The sequence below is a fragment of the Cheilinus undulatus genome, linkage group 15 (genome assembly GCF_018320785.1).
Source record: "Cheilinus undulatus linkage group 15, ASM1832078v1, whole genome shotgun sequence".
Lineage (NCBI taxonomy): Eukaryota > Metazoa > Chordata > Actinopteri > Labriformes > Labridae > Cheilinus > Cheilinus undulatus.
This window is the reverse complement of record NC_054879.1, coordinates 17,727,265-17,745,364: the sequence shown is the minus strand read 5'-3', so window position 1 is coordinate 17,745,364 and position 18,100 is coordinate 17,727,265. Positions and strand designations below refer to the sequence as shown.

At 38.6% G+C, this 18,100-nt stretch overlaps 1 protein-coding gene across 3 annotated transcripts in view; it reads right to left on the bottom strand.

Moving 5' to 3' along the window:
* agpat3 (1-acylglycerol-3-phosphate O-acyltransferase 3) overlaps positions 1 to 18,100 on the bottom strand; it is a 29,476-nt gene extending 11,376 nt beyond the window's left edge. The window contains exons 1-5 of one of the 3 annotated variants that reach the window (XM_041806771.1): positions 17,899 to 18,100; positions 1,963 to 2,019; positions 1,627 to 1,857; positions 700 to 869; positions 376 to 537 (exon numbers count right to left, since the gene is read on the bottom strand). In XM_041806771.1, the coding sequence (XP_041662705.1) occupies positions 376 to 537; positions 700 to 869; positions 1,627 to 1,804 (510 nt within the window). In that variant the 5' untranslated portion in view covers positions 1,805 to 1,857; positions 1,963 to 2,019; positions 17,899 to 18,100. Of the gene's footprint in view, positions 1 to 375; positions 538 to 699; positions 870 to 1,626; positions 1,858 to 1,962; positions 2,020 to 6,952; positions 7,050 to 17,898 lie in introns of those variants that run through there. The other 2 variants (XM_041806770.1, XM_041806772.1) reach the window with 2 other exon arrangements.

Below are 18,100 nucleotides of genomic sequence, written 5' to 3'. Positions count from 1 at the left end.
CTTTTTTTCGCTGATCTTTTAACAACTCTTCTCAAATAAATAAATCAAAACCATTCATATTAAAGAACCAGAATTGTATGTAACCACAATTTTCTTATCAACCTTTTTTTACACTTGTAACCCTCATAAGAATAGCTCAAACCTTCACATTTCTTCTAATTTCATTTACTCCTAATAGTAACACGTTAGTTTCAGTTTTGTATTTGGCAGTTTTGATTGCACAAACAGAGGCAACGTTGACAAATAATCAAAACCCACGTGTTGGATTTGTGCAACAAGTCTAAACAAACTGCCAAACCTTGAATCACAGCTCACTGCACCTTTGTTCCTCATACCATTTGAGCAACAAGCACGATATGTCTGACATGTACCTACCCACATACATTCAGGATAATCTTTGAGCCTGGTCAGTCCTTCAAAGACAGTCTTTCGATCCTCCTCCCACTTCCTTTTGCAGAACACTATTTCTAAGAAGTACCAAGTCCAGCCAATCAGAGGAACTTTTAGAAGCTCATGTTTGGCAAGCACTTTGGAACTCTGCAGAGGAAGCACAGATATAGGTTTTTGGTTATGAAAGTTGTATTTCACATCGTCAGGGGTGAAGTAAATCCTTGCCATTAAAGCAGGACTAGTGGCCAATGGCCATCAGTTAGATAATATACAAATAAAGAGTTGAGTAGCTTTCTGAGTCATACTGACCCCTAATACACCGTATCTTTCACACATGGTCCAGCCACAAAGGAAGTCGATCTCAAAGTTGTGGTTGAGGATGACAATGACATGCTCTTTACCAAACTTGTCCACTGTAGCCTGTTCAGTGTATAAAGTGCATTCTGTGCCCGACCACCATTCCAGCAGCATTACCAACTCTGCACAAAGACAAAAAACAAAATATCATGTTTAGGGGAGAACAGGGTTGGTTGTCACAGCCAGTCAGGGGAGGTATGGGAGAAGGGTTGGATGTGCACAGCCTACATTTGCCATGACTGCAACTCAGATAGTGAATGCGTGTAGCCTAGTGGAGTCGGCTATCATTGGAAGGCCTATTTGTTTTGTTCTATATTTTATTATAGGCCTATAGGCTGGCCTAAAGATGCTCCTGTTCATGTGTCTTGCTTATTTTGCGTTAAGATTAACGTATGTATTTGTCAACTTGTCAATATAAGTTATAAGTTATATAAGTTATATACGTTATATATTAGTTATGCTTTCTTGCCTTCTTTGTAAGATTTTTTTCCATTAAAACAACCCATAGTGTGTGACAACCATCCCCGTGATGGGATTGGTTGTCACAACGTGTCAGCGTGTCTTTGATAGTTCATTACCTCATTGTCACAATAAGTTTGAAAATGAGAGGGATACACATTTTACACTTAAGCTTCAGTTTAATGTAGGAATGACTATTGAAAAATGTTTCAATTAGCAATTCACACTAGAGTAGAAAGTGTGACAACCAACCCTGTTCTCCCCTACTACTAATGCAGTTAATTATATGGCATTGAACCGTGCATGATTTAAAAAAGAAACATAACCTGGTGGCTATTATTAAGTCTGTGTGTTAACTTGGCATTTCATTAAAGAAGAATTCAACTTACTGAAATACCATACAAAAAATAATTTACTCACGACTCCAGAGTGAGTAGGAGAGCCGACAGTTGATTCTTCGATAAAGCTGCTTGTTGATTGGCCAAAGAATGCAGGTGCAGAGCTGAATGAAGTTTATGATGAGACCACTCACCACAAACACAAAGCCCATTAGCAACTGCAGGATAAACAGGCTCTTCAGATAGGCCAGTGGAGCCATGGCTGAGGAGCCTGGAGAGCTGAGTAGGCTCCTTTCTATACACCAACACCAGCCTGAGAGAGGGCAGGGTGGAAAATTATTACAAGATTCACAATATCATGCAGAGGAAAATGAGATGGGTTTGTTTATCTGAAGATAAAAACAGTTATGTTTCTTACCACGCTGGATCCTTTTACAAGCCCCGTTTACACGGTCCTTCGGCCAATACTACTGACCTAAAGTAGACAGGAGAGGAGGTTGAGTTAACAAAGACAAAAGTATGATGTTTTATACTTACAGACATAAATTCATGCACCCTCTGTACAACTAGGAATAGGGGAAAGCAATACAAAGAATCAATCTACATTTCTGGGAGTTAAACATCATATTTTTATGATTCTGCACACAATGAAAGCCTTCTCGCCAATAGAGAGTTAACACCTGTGTACCTATTTTAATTCCTTCAGGTGCTCTAATTGTAATCCAAAAATTAGGGATGCATGAAATCTGATTTTTGACATTATAAGATATGCTGATATTTACAAATTACTTTCAACTGTTTCTAATATGGATGCCAATATTGAAATGTAGTTCAGCCCCTAAACTTCAAAATACAAAATGTTAAGTTTGAGGATGAACAAATCAACACATTTTACTCCTTAAATCACACACTAAATTGTAAGAAATGATGATGAATAAGGAACAACACTTCAGCCTAAAGTCCACCAAGTTATTTGATTGTGTTGCCAAAAGTTCTAGCTGATGTAGGCATATATTTATAGACAAAAAATATTGTTTATAAATATCAGCAGAAATTTTCCTATCTGCTGATACCAGTATCATGCTAATAATATTGTGCAAAAAGTAGAAAACATTTATCTACGGTTTGGTGGAAACGAGAGTTGCGCAGTGGGACAGTGAACAGTGCTGTTGCCTCACAGCAAGGCGGTTCCTAAATGAACTACTGGACAGACACAAGCTGTTTCTCAAAGTCCAGGATCCTTCCTCTGATCCTCCTGAGTTGGGTCCTACTGAGATGAGGGAAGAGGACCCCACTGCTAAACACACATTTGGAACAGGCTAATGAGTGTGCGTGATTACAGCAGAGGCCGAAATCAAAATGAGAAGGGGAACTAACAACAGATTTTACAACTTTTTACCAAGCACCGTCAATGTTTTCATATCATCATATAATCACATTATATTTAGAAATATGATAATATCATCATATTCATCATATAACTGTATAATATAATCATATTCTATGGTGATATTTTTACCTGTCCAGCTTAACTTTGATGTCTTAAAATTATGATATGTTTACGGTGGAAACAAGACACTTAAAAATGTATTAAGCGCTTGAGGACCTGCCGTCCTCCTGATTAAGGATGTTCCAAAGCGACCATTTCCCCATTCGGCTCATTTTAATTTCGTTTAGCTGACTAGTCAGAAAGGTAGTGGCCATGAACTGAAGCTACAGCGGCCTCTAGTTGTGGGAGGTTCATTGCAGTTTAAAAGAGCATGAGAAACCGTGAGTTCAAGGCCATGGTTATGAAAAATAATAGGTAATTGGTTTAACCGACTCATAAATCCCTCGCCGGCTAATTTGAGTGAAGTTTGCATCCCCACCCATGCATGGGTGCCTTCAGGTGCTCCAGCTTCCTCCCAAAGCCCAAAGACATGCTTACGGGATTAAATGGTGACTCTAAATTGCCTGAAGAAGTGTGAATGCCTGTATGCCTTTATATGTCAGCTCTGTGATTGACTGTTGATGGATTCAGGGTGTCTGTCCTCTCACCAGTTGACAACTGAGATAGACTCCACCCTTGATAAGACCCACTGCTTTGACCATGATAAGCAGTATAGATAATGGATGGGGGAATATGTAGAAACACGTAATTACCCTGAGGTAACAGTCTGACTTAGCAATGCAAAGGACCCGTGGGTCTGTTCAAGATGTGTTGCTTTTTGTGTTATGAGGGTTGAAAAAACAAGTAGATATAGTGTATAAATGGATGGGAAAACATCATCTGATCTGATTCAATGGTCAAATGTTGGCATACTATGAGTGCTACACCAGAAGAAGTAATGAAGTAAGTAATGACAAAAACATTGGTACTGGCAGACATTGGCTAAATGCTTACGTTACACGTCAGTATTGGTCATAAATTTCACAACTGGTAAGTCTTTACTCAACGTGTTTAAACTGTTTATATGCTGTCACAGTGAGGTATGAAAGTCACACAGTCTTACTGCCACATTTAAGCCTGCCCCACTACTGCACCCTTTAGAGTTAGGAGAACAAAAACACAGAGGATTGTTGTATATCTTAAGAGATGGATAGTTTTCTGAGGTACATGAATAAAGATTCAGCTGGGATTCTTATGCAGAACAGTTCTGTTTTTGTTTTTTCGGCATTACAATGCTTAAATACAGAGTCACAGAAAGAAACCCTGCAGACCTAACTTTGTACTGTATCCAGGTCTTCATTAGAACTTGCAATTTAAAGCATAAAAGCTGCTTTCTCACAAGCCTTTGCTATTTTATGAGGTGACAGAATTTAAAGCACTTACTGTAGCGTTCACAGTCTACTAACATTTAAGGTGTTGCACCTTAACTTACACCTGAAATACCATACCTGCCTTCTAGTCAGTGTAAAGCTCACCATAAAATATGGTTGTCATGGGTATGTTGTGTAAAAGGAGGAGAAGAAGGTTGGGATTACGTCTCTAAGAAATGTCATTTAATTTTGCTTTTTATGTCTGTTTGAGTTTTCCATGAGTAAAAATAATAAAATTTGTCTGACAGCAGTGTACCGTTTAATTTCCTCATGATGTCACTGTTGTTTTGCATTAAATATAAGTGTGTATGCTTTTGTTATCTATTCATTTTGCAAGTCAAAACGCTCCTTAAATTTCCCACATTTACCAAGATGAGCTGCATGTGTAAATGCAAACAACTGAATTTTTCCATCCAGGATTGACTCTTCTTACCCTGACTTGCCTGACAAGCAAACTGCAGGAAAAGTCCCTTTAGTGAGGGACAGGCATTCTAATAATAAATAAATACATTTTAACCAGAGTTGCTGTACTCGAGTACATTAATGTGCAATTTTTCTACCTCTGGATTACAGTGGATTCAAACCATAGCTCGAGATTGAACTTGTGCATAGCCGGTAGAACAGGCCACAGAAACTCATCTTAAATAAGCAGTCTTTGGCGAGTTTAAACAACCAACTGACATCCTGTGAATTGGGCTACAAACCAATGAGAGGACTTGGAAATACATCATCTCAAATACCGACAACACCGCTGACATCATCACTTTACTCTACTGCTCACAAAAAGTATATCAAGTAGTGACAATTCCTTTAAAAAAAGCACATTTTGTATTTAGAGTTTTCAGAAGAGTGACTAAGGCCATCTGAAAGCAATTCTGGCCTTTAAGGAAGAGTTCAAATCTATATCTATGATTTCTTGTACGGCTATTTCTTGTCATACAAGCCATGGTTAGCTGGGTCTTCATTTGTTATTACATGTTTTGATTTTTCAGGGCTGATGCTGACACCAATTATTAGTAGCTCATAAGACTGACATTTGGAACCGATATGCATTTATTGTGATGTACACGATGTACTGAATGTCAAAAAAGTAAAAATGCATGATCAAATAAATAAATAAATAAAAGGAAAAAACAATATAGCCCAAGGGCTATCAGCATGAAAAAATACATAGAGCAGCACAGTAGCAGTAGGAAAACATGACACAATGCCATAAGCTCACTGTGTCCGTGGCACCTAGGCCTAAGTGTTGATTGGCTAGAACTCACATGACAGCTAGCCATTTAGACTGGGTGTTATACAGGACATCTGGTGAGACTGTGGAGAGTGAAAATAAAGCCAGAGGGGAGGACACACTTTGCAGCAGAGCCAAAGTAGTGCACTTTTTAATCATTAATTGTACAGATTATAGGTAAGTTAAAATGCCGATACTGATATTAAGCCAAATGCCAAATATCTGCATCAATAATTGACCAGGCTGATGATACATTGACTCCTATTTGTTATCATCTTAAATCTGTTATCTTTAATTTTTTCTTACTAATAAACCTGTTTAACTCAAAGTAAAGTAGTAAGCAGAACTATAGAACTAGATGATATTGAAAAAAAATCTTAGTTTCCATATTTAAAAAAAAAATGAAATAAAAAGTCTGTTACACTTAAAAAACAAATGTACCATTTAGACCAAACATTAAAATATATTGTAGCAAGTACTTACTGACTACAATTACTGTAAAGTACTTACTTTTAATGTAAATCTTTTTACCGAGCATGTGGCATCTATTTTTTTCATATCAACCACAACATATATTGTACCATAATAATTGAAATTGTCCTATCTCTGTCTTGCTTGAAAATATCTAAGTTTATCTTAAACACCCTACATATTGCCCAGCCCTCAGTGCCAGTACAAATACATTTAAGTTCTCTTAAAATGTCTTGAAATCACTTTTAAAACTGAAATTACCAAAGCTGTGGTTAATCAAACACACACCTTAAGAGAAGCACTTAAACAGTTTCAGTGAGTAGATTCTTTTCAAGGAACATATCAACACTACGTTCTTTTAAGTGATATTCATTGAATAATTGACAAATATCTAAATAATTATTTTCTCTATTTTTATTCCCTGTTTATAAACATACTGACATGAGTTCCTACGAATTCAGTTCTACAACCTTGTCAGCACATCAACAAAAACAGCCCATCAGTGGTTTAATTTTAGACCATAAAAGGAGACAAAACCCCTCTGACTGCGTGTTCCACCAATGTACAATTGTACTCATGGAGGGGGATCTGATGAAAGTGAGGGTATTCCCAACCAAGTCAAAACAAGGAACAGTTTTTAAAATGAATCTATTGAGAACAACCTAAAACTACTCTTAATACGAGTTACTCAAGGCAGCTTTTAAAAAATCGTCATATTTATAACCATCTTTACATTAATCTCAATTTATCACAGAAATTAATTTAAGAAAAAAGACAGTTTTTTTTTTTTTATCAAACCACCCAATTTAAAGTGGCTACACAACAAGGACTATCCACTGGAATACTCCTATTGCATTTAAACACAAAACAAAAAAGACTTAGTGTAAAGAAAATCAAGTCTTACATGTGAGAACTGCAGGCCAGGCTCTTCTACAGATGAACATAAAACCGTTTCTCAGTCCTGGTGGTGTGAATGTGCTGTACTGTGTACTGTGCTGAAATACTGACACGTGGTGCTTGACTGTCATCTATCTGATTAAAAGTCCAAATGTCCACAGTTGTATCCACAATATGAGATGAACTTTGTCTCTGCTGGTTACAACAGGGCTACACTACTGCACGTTTTACTAGGGATGCACATTGTTATCTACATGATGTAGGTAACGGCAGATATTAGCTCAAAAAGTAAATCATTGTATCCACACATCTGAAAATTTATACCAATTTACAACAGATAAATGGCTACAAAAATATGCATATATCATCTGTAAGTATTGGCTGTATGAACAAATAAGTTAGTGGAGTTTAAAGCTCGGCCAACAGACCTTCATCAGCTGAAGTCATTTTCTTCATTCATCATCATCCCTTACACTTTAAAGGTTGTTTTAAGGACTCTAATGTGTTAATGTGTCCATCCTCAAACTTCAAATTGGGTGTTTTAAGGACTGAAGTTTTGGGTCGGAACAACATTTCAACATCAGTATTGATATCAGCTAAAAAATAAAGTGTAGCTTAAATACTGGCATACAGATATCTGCAAAAATCCAATATTGTGCATCCCTGCATTGTACCAGTGACTACTGATATACTTTTGGAAAGTTGGCAGGTTCAAAGAATGCCAGAATGCTGGGTTGGTGATAAAATGACATGATCAAAAATGTGTTCAGGACCATAAAAGGACATTTTTCAGTAAAGTTTATAGATGTATTTTACCTGGGATAACATGAAACATGCCGTCCTGAGGGCAGATCAATTACTAGCTTACACAAGATGAACACAGCTGTTAAGACTGTGATTTAATACTACCAGCCACTGTTTCCTCATTTTTAATCTTATTTTTTTCTTTTTGCTGCCAAAAACAACACATTCTCAGGGTTACAAAGATGTGAATTGCACATAGGGCTGAACGAATTTGGAAAATAATCTAACTGCGATTCCCCCTCCCCCAACATTGCAATTGCGATTTGATATGCAATTACTCTCCAACTTTTTTTTATTCCTAAACAAGGGCTGAAGAATTCTTTAAAAATATCTAATTCTGATGATTTTGACTCGCATTGCAAATTGGAAATTAATTGTTGCATTGAAGGGTTTTTGTCATTCTCATATTTGAGAATGAAAAAGCACAAAAATGAAGGTAGGATTTTTTTGGAAACCATTCTAACATAAAGCTGTTTGTCTCGAAATGATGTTAACATCATTCTGATTGCAATAAAAGATACAAGACAATTAAAGGGGAGTACCACACTTTTTGATAATGCCACATGGGCCAGCATATATGGTGTTTGTTAGCTGCTCTTGTGATAGTAAAATGCCCTTTACATCAGCTGCAACATTATTTTCTGACATTTATTTCATTGTTTTTCTTATAATTCACTTCATCAGCAAACTTCTCTTTCACCCCCTTATGCAAGACTCACGTCTTTCATGTTCTAATTTCTTCCCTTGGAATGTGAAATCACTTTTCAACATAGAGAAAATAAAAATTATGCCCAGCAGAGAAAGTTTGAGTAATGGGACGCATTTCAAAGCGTTTGAGCCAACAGTCATAACTGTAGCATATGTCTACTTTAATAACTCTGCCAGGTCCATTTCTATCAACCTTTCCCTAGAAAAACTGTCATGCTGTTGCTCCTGCATTGCTCCGTGATCACCAGAGCAGCTAAAGAAGATGGTATTTCAATTATTTTGGCTCATAGTTTGACAGTAAGACTGGATTTAAAAATAATATGGGACAAGCACAAACATTGTCATTGCCATTAACAGAGCAGTGCACTGCCAATTGTGAATAGAAAACACTACAAAAATTTAATCCACTTAACTCTGCAGTAAATGCTCTAATGATTTAATGGATCAAGTTGTTGATTTATTGCCAATATCTTATTCTTTTAAGGGCTTAATGGAATTTAAAGAATGGACTGATTCCTAGTTTAGAGGCTTCACCTATGATTCTCCTCCATTATTAGGCAGTAGACTCTCAGGACCAAATACACAAAAGAGGTTCAATATAAATCTGATGCATCAGGTTATTCAGCCAAACACACAATACATTTATTGACCGCACTTCCACTGTTCTTTTCTAAGCCTCTGAAAAGAACACAAAATATATGAAGGGATGAACATCGCCTTGTACAATGCAAACAGCCATTGGAGGTCCATCTCCATGTGGAGGAAGGGACCGCCTGACACACAAGATTAGAGATGCTGACCGAGTTAAAGCTGCTTAAGACCGGACTGCTGCTTCTCCTAGTCATTACCCAAGCTACCTGTGCTAATATTCAATAACTCTTCACAATGTGCAATTTTAGAACTTCTAATAAATTATTCTACGTCCTCTGAACAAACATACATATAAATAAAAATGCCATTTACTACAAAAAGTCTGATATCAAAGATACTTAGAAACAGGTAGAAAACAGTCGTATCCTGGCATATCTCTGCAACATCTGGACATGTATTACATCTTTGCCAAGTTATTGAGTCTACAAGCTTAAAATACGTCACAGCTGAAGGATGAATTATGCCTTAAAGAACTCTGCTAACTTCATTGTCTTTTATACGTAGGGCCCATGCTATCCAGACTACTTCTCCTCCACAGCACTCACCAGTAGACATAGTAGGCCATTGCCATGACCACCAATGCCCCACATATTCCTGTGAAGATCATAACAGCGCTTTGGTTTAGCATTTTGGATCTTGCTAATTCACCAAATTTAGGCCAGGAAAAACAAAACAAAACAAAAAAACAAAACAAAACAGGAAAAGGCCTGTTATATGCAGTGAACAGTCACAGGGTATCCTGCTTCATAGTCATCATAATCCTACAGTAGGAACAAGGGAGATTATGATGATGATGTTGATGATGACGATGTCGATGACGATGGCAGGCACCCAAGCAGATTTCAGATCCAGTTGGAAAAAAATTATCTCCAAAACAGAACAAGTGCTTCCTTTAAACCAAATAATTTCCTGTCACCAGGGAAAAAAATCCAGTAAAGTTGGATCTTAAGAAGAGACTTTGCAATAAAAACAAAATAAATGCATACAAAAATCTAAAAGTCCAAAAGGCTTCGTTGGATTATTTTTTTCGAGTCTGCACCTGAATGCTCAAAAGACTGAAAGATGGCTCACTTCTGGAATGAGGGAGGCACACATACTGTAAGCAGCGTCTTACATGCATTCCCATTCTCTAATCCAGTGGATCAGATTAGTGCTGATTAGCAGGCTATGGGCACCCTGGATATGTCACATTACATTAACACTAACAAAGAAAAAGGCGGAGCTCTCCCACACCAGGTTTAACAGAATGGCATCTGTTACACTAGAGGAACCAATCAAGATGTGGAAGTTCCTGCCACACCTTGCAATTGGCTACACCAAGCACCAACAGAAGTGATGACCTCAAAGTGAGTTGATAGTTCCCTTAAGCAACCTCTTCATATGTGTTGCCAAGCTGTTGCTCTGTATATTTCTAATTGAGTATAGTCTGAGGTGAACAACCCTTAAACAGAAAACCATTGGCTTTCCATCCAAATCATTCTCTTGATTGCACCTTTGTACCTAAAATGGTTTAAAAGAGAAACATGTTCATCTGTTAGGCAGTTGGGAATAAAGCTGGCCATGGGGCACATCATCAGTGAAGGTCTGAGTGTTCCTACAGCTCATGACAAATGTTGTTTAGCCAGCAGAGGGTGTGCAAATACATGCAAGTGCTTACTGAAACAAATAGGTCAAAGGTAAAGGACAGTCTTGAGGTCTTGCCAATAGGCCAAATATAACTGTAGACATGCATATAATGACAGCTATGAAGCCAGTTGTGCTTCAGAGCACGATGTCCTCCTGTTCTTCTAAATATCTCCACTTCACTGCTGAACATTCAAAAGCAGTTTCAATCATTTTTTTGCTAGGCCATGATGTTATTTTGCAGTGCATATGACCAGGTTATACCAGCCACACTGCCCTGTGAACAACATTTCTGAGGATGCACAATGCAGCCAAAAAGACAGTAAAGGAGGTACACCCCATATTCTAAACTGCAGCTATTCATATAGACATAGTGCCAGCAGGCAAAAGTGAAGCCCTTTTTGGGCCAGTGGTACTGTAATCACTTAGTCAATAGTATATTTTGAGGGACTGTCAGGTGGCTACAAGAGAAAGCACAACACAAATGAGGACAACACAGTGAGCAAAGTTTTACATGCCCCTACTGGTATGAAGCCACAATTCTTGGTTTTCACTGTAAACAAGATTTATCACAATTTATCACAAACAAATAAAAGACAGAAACTCACTGATGCATTAACAGCATTTTGTCATTGTAGCCATCTATCACTGTCAAACAACCTTTAAAGAGAAAGTTGGAGGATGGAGACCCCAGAGAATCAACTTGCAGGAAAATAATTTAGAAATAACATTTTAACAAAATACATAAATGTACACATTAATCAGGCTCATTTTTGAAAGTCTGCTTTTACTTTCACAATTAAAAAAGACAACTGTATTTGATATCACTGAGGGGTTCAGTTAATTTAGACTGTTTAACTGTAATAAAAATGGGTCTGAATGCTTGTGAAGGTACCATATGTGTTTAGGTGTCAGATGTAGGGATGTAGTTATTGACTACTGGAGCAATTAGTCGAATATAAAAAGGAAGAAAACAAAGGCGGGAGTTTGTCCCAAAGTTAGTTTTGGTGCTGCAGCATACACTTATGTCTACCCTGTCTGTCCTGACTTAAGTCAGTATGCTGTAGCAGGAAGTCTGACACTTTCATTTTAAGTGTTGAGGACAAATCCTCTAAATTTAGGACAAGATGGTATTTCATTTCCCGCTACCATTGTGCTATGTTTTATTTCAGTTATGCATCACTAGTGGTTGAAAATAATTTCCACGATGCACTGTAATGTGGACGTGGGCGATTCTGCATCGATGCAGAGGCAACACATAATCGATGCAGACGGACGCTGCTTGTGTGTTTTCCCTCTGCAGGCGAACCTACACTAAACACAGAGGCATGGAGCTAGCTCCATTTCTTTTCCTCTTTGGACTCAATGTCATTTCAAGCCTGAATATGTACAACTTACACAAATCAGTGTCCAAATATTTAACAACTAGTCAAATTTAAGTATAAAACTATCAAAACATTGACTGCACTGCAAACTATGACTGTTGGACAAAGCTAGAGTAGTAGACCATGTATGCTTTTAGAGATGTAATATGATGATGATGTTAAAAGAATGTTTTTAACAACTTTGCTGCAAACAGACACATTTCTTCTGGATTTTGCCCTTTTTATGCTATAAAACCTCTAAAAAATAGCGACCAATTCTACCAAATTAACCAGAGTAACCCCTCGAAGTTGGGAGCTATAATGTGTGCTCTGGCATTTGAATCATTCCTGATGTATTTTACAAGACATCGCATATTTAACATATCAGATCAATTATCCTCATAGATAGGGGTGTACATTGTGCAACTTCAAGTCCATCCTATAAAAGTTGTAGAGGACTGTCAGAAGGAATGGGCACTAATACAGTAATACCATATACCGGGGTATTAAAAACTAGTCATGCTATTGCTTTACCGTCATAAAGACACTGCTGCTTAAAAGAGTATGTGTTCATTCCAACCAGCAGCACCACAGTCAAAACCGGAGAGGCTGGTGTTTATGTTTTAAATGCAGCAGTGTGTGTGTTGTAACAGACTGTATGTATGTAAGAAACAGCTGATCATGTTTTTCATTATGTTTGTTTAAATAACAAACATACAGATAGATGAAATAATGACTTAAAAGTCATTGTCATAGTCTGATCATGTGTAATCTGTGTAAACAGGCATAGGGCCCTATGATTTCCACGTCAACGGGATTGTGGACGGAATCGCGGAAATGACCAATAAAAACGAATCTACTATTAAACACGGAAATCACGGACATTGACTGAAATGCTGTCTTTTTTTGGAAAGAGGAACAAACCTAAATTTAACAACCTCAGAGCAGAAAGGCCATCACCCCCGCCCTGAAATCACTGGCGTCCTCCCCCCAAGGGTCTCAGTCCCCGGGTTGGGAACCAAGGGTCCCTTCGGATGGATTGGACATGATTGGTATTTTGGTTGTACGACTCCACACACTCCCACTGAGAGCAGAGCAACATCCTGTAAACTGTCCTGTTACACAGAATCTTGCGTCATCATGACAACAGCAGGAATTACTTTCTAATGCCCCCTGCCCCCACAATAATAAAGGAATTAAACAAGAAGGAAATATTCCTACACGGCCAGCTGGCATGGACTGTGATGCTGTTTGTGTGTGTGGGCTAGAGAGAGAGATAGCAGGACAGAGAGAGCACGAGAGAGGGGATATGACAGGATACGACTTCAACCTCAGTGTGTGAGACTTTTTCAAAGGAAACTCCACAAATTTTTGTCACAGTCTGCCCCAACTTCGCTCGTACAGTGTGAGCAGCACTTGGGTCATGCGCGACAATCTGACTGTATATTGCGAGCACATGAACTATGTGCAATAGTTGTGTGTCGCAAGTGATTCAGTCGCACAGTATGAGCTGGCATTTATTACCTTTGTGAAATAAAAATGGTAAATGTTCAGGGGCTGGCTAAAAAGGAATGACCTTGCATCACTTAATCAATGGTTGAGATCCTTTTAAACACTCCCTAGACTGGATGTAACCCCAGTAGGTGGCCAAATTTATGACAAGGCTCAAGGATACATAAGATACTTCTTGATGATAACAGTAGATATCGCTCATTGATGTTTCAAAGTCCTGTAGGGCTATACTTATCTTGAAAAGTTGACAGAGAATTCAATTACACTCAGTCATGTTGCTGGACTTTGAACAAGCAGCTCATTAAATTAACTAATGCTTGTTTATAATACACATGAATACAGCCCCTTAGAGATACAGTGAGTTGAGGACGTTTACACTTAGTCATACTTTATTTCACTTCTTTTATGATAACAAGGTTTATTTAAGGGCTGAGCTCCTTGGTGTGAGGACCGAATTTAAGTATTATGGCTCATCTTTATCCTCTCTTGGACTTCTGAAGGCCTTAATATGCTCAAAAAGTCAGGAAATTTCTGCAGGAGCATCAGGTCCTGCAAAAATTGCAAAAAATTATGGGTGTCAAACATGCACATTTCAAATTGCCTCAAGAGTGCCCCCTGACAGACAGATGAATATCTGTCATTTTAATAAAACAGTTAAAACTGGGTCATTTTTGCCCATATCTAGGGGTTGTTCTACGATTAACTCTTCCTAGGGAGTTTTTCCAATTTAGCCTAATAAAGGTTTCTAGTGGTAGAGATGTTAATGGGGAAAAGTTGTTCAGCTCATGTACACAACTCAAAGGCCACAGCTGTGGCAAGCAAATTTGCATATTTTTAAGAACAAGAAAGTTACTTATAACTCTGTTTTCCATCGTCCAATCTGATCAAATCTGTCCATGTATCACGAGAGTTCAGACCTGAACACATTCATATGGTACTATTCTGTTCAGATCATAGCGACTACTGGTGGTGACAAGAAAGGAAATACTATGGTGTATGGTACAGGCCATTGTATCAATGGTGGTACAAGAGTTACATTCGTGCCAAATTTTTGTCAGGAAGGCCTAAAGATGTTGATTTAGCCCTCTACAAAAATCTTCATGAGAAAGTCTATGTAAAATTCTCTCTCGTCATGTCATTTTTTGTTTGCCAAACAGGGAGTGTTTTTTCAAGGAGAGTAAACCCCTTGTGAAGCCATGAAACAAGTCAGAAAGAAAGCAAAGTGAGAAACTGAGATGGAGTGGATTCTGTTGGTAAGCTTGACTAAACAGCTCAGTTGTGCCACCACCAACAGTTTTTTTTTTTTTATCTGAACCCACCGTACATTGATACTTGAAATTTAGACAGCCTATGTGTTGTGCTAACCTTACAAAGTAGATGGACTGGCCAGATTCTGGCAAAGCCATTTTAAAAAGCTCCAGTTTAAAAATGACTGAACCAGGCTTGAACATAGACCTGACTAATCAGCACCATTCGAGAAGAATGAGGAGATCACTATGGGCTGGGCTTGGTTGTACAGTAAGCTGACAGCAATGATTGCTGCTGGTGTACAGCTTAGCTTGGATGTAACTAAAGTAAAGGGGCAGTTTTATTAGCACTTGACCACATTCCTCTGTTAAATTTAGAGTGTTTCTTATTTTCATTTCCTGCCCTTTCCAAAAACGTACTATGGGAGGTTTCCAAGATGAATGTGAAATGTTTCCTATGCAATGGATATATGAAATAGTACATCTGGCATGCCAGGTGCATCATGATAGGTCCTACAAAAAAAGCCTCTTGGAGCCAAATTGTCAAATAAACAGGAAGTTAGCTATCTTCATATCTTGGTAAAATATTGGTTACAGCAGAAAGTTCCAAGGGTCCTTCTAGTAGTAACTCCTTCAAGGGGGTTTATCGGAACTTCTTGAAATTTGCTCAAATGCTTAAAAAGATCTTTGTAGGAAAAAGCTATTTAGCTCATTTACAAATTTCAAAGGGCTTGGTCATAGTGGCATGTCAAACTTTGGTGTCCCAAACTGGATAAGAAAAAAACTTTTTCTCAAGATAGCAGTGACAATTCCTGCAAAGCTAACCTTATGTACCTCAAAATTCTTTGACTGTCGCCACACTGTCTAAGCCTATATCAGTTGCAAAGGTGATCCTCACTCACAAAGAAACAGGAAGTAGTTCTTCAAAGGGCTAAAAGTACTTGTACTGCAATAAATATTGGTGAATACGAGCCCACTGGAAAAATCGTTACTTTGACAAGTGTACTATCAGCAGGCATGGCTTATCGGCTCAGAGGTGCCACCAAATTCAGTTTTTCTCAGCATGTTCAACCAAAGATTCTGAAACTTGGCAGGCATCTGAAAAATGCAAAGGCCTATAAAAACGCCGCCTGGACCTGACCTGGCACGCCAGTTGGATTAGTTTCACACGTACATCTGGTAAATCACTCATCGACAGCGTTTGGGAAAGGGGAGAGCCTTTGAAAAAATCTCGGAGGGTGATTGGATGAACGTTCTGTCACATCTTTACGGGCCAATCAGAGCAACAAAACACGTGATGCAGCCGCTACCGAGCTGCAGTTCTTAAAGGCGTAAACGCCTTAAAGAACTGCATAATATGAACCATGGCGACCTTTATGGTTTTTGAAAAGAAGACAACTCAATACTGTTCTCTGCTCTTCTTTTAACAAAGAAATGTCGTCAAGTTCTGATAAAACTGCTGCTTTAGCAGCATCCACGCTAATGTCTTCCGCCATAATTGCACTGGCCACTTGTCGCTGCTTGCTTACGTCACAGCTTCGCCACGCCTGAAAGTACTGCCCCTCAACACTGATTGGTCCTGTCACTTTCTAACTGGGCCCAAACGGTTCAGACAGGAGTTTCGCAAGATGGATTCACCAGTGAAAAATAAGGAAACAGGCATATCCATCTGCTATGCAAGGTTTGTCTTTTGTTGGATTAAAGGCAAACTACTTCAGCTGGCATGTTGCGCTGACAGATTGTGTATTTTGACTTTAAACAGCTCAAATTTTAAATACAAAGCAACAGCCCTGCGTTTTAAGACCTTTTCTTTCTATGTTATACCTTCATGTGCATTCATTCTAGTTGATCCTTTGCTTGCCAACTACTGATAGCCATTAAGTCATCTTCTTGAGATCCTTTCTTTGCCTTGTCTGTCCAAGCACTTTGTTAAAATCTGTTTTCAATTGTGATTTATAAATAGGGATGATTATTATATAAATGGGGGAGCCATCTGTCTTTTACAGCAAGTCATGGATTACATTGAGGTTTTGCTAATAAAGATAATGGCTGTTTACTTTGGGTGTCCATGGAGTTAGCACTATAGCGTTTATATAAATATGATAGCCCCAAATGGGGCCAACAAGAGCTTGTTCTGTAATTATCCCCTCAGTACAACATAAATAGGTTTCAGTAGCGAGTCATTTTCACATTAACCTTACCAGCCAGTCAAGTACTGTGTGCAGAATAAATGACCTAATGGTAAGGAGACAGAGACCCGAATGAACTCCAGTAACCTAGAGTCGAAAGTATGTTTCAGAGCACCAATCAACTTGAAGCCAGACGGCTCATATGACGTAAGGCCAATAACAGATGGCTTGCACTGCATAACCTCTTTTATATTATTCTTGCCCATCTTAATCTCGCATTGTACGCTCCATAGCACTTAAGCGTTTGTTACCAGATACTTCTGCGGCTCCATGGTTCCTCGAGAAATAACCAGTAGGTATTAATATAGACAAGGAAGCATTGCTAGCCTGAAGTAGCTACATAGAAAACAAGCCAGCATGCACCTTGCGTCCAACCAGTGACTGGGCTTTTCAGTAGACACTAATACTGACTTCAAATCTAACTTAATTTACAATATGAAAGATACGTGGTCAACTCGAGTTACAGTCACACCTAAATCCAACAAAATAAATATACACCTGTATTTCCGTTGCCACTATTCAACAAATAAAATAAGTTACAGCTAGCGGACTGGAGCCTAAACCTGAGGTTGGTGGGCAACTCACCCGAGCAGCACAAGGGCAGAGTGGGCTGCTAACGGTGTACGCTAGCATGCTAAGTCGATTAAACAGGCACCGTTTGTCTAATGCTTGTAGGTGAGGATGTGAATGGGGCGATTCGTCTATTTTGAATGGTCCATTGCTATTAGAGAAAAATGTCCCCCATTCATAATCTGTTAACAGTCACACGACGTGTGTCGCTTGCTACCGCTGTGCTATGCTAGTAACCCAGCTAATGCTAGCAGGCAGAGTCAGTTAACGGTACTCCGAGCTTACCTGAAAAATACTCACTTGCAAAAGGGGAGTCTGCAGATGGGTGAACACACTTCTTCACCACTGTCTCGTCTTCAGTGGGATAAAATAAGTTTGTTTAGAAGGCCTTCTGACTTCGCCTGTTTCCTGCAACGCAATAAAAATGACTTGCGCTAATGCGATTTGCAAGAGTGCTATTGTTTGTCGGTTAAAGACCCACATTTCC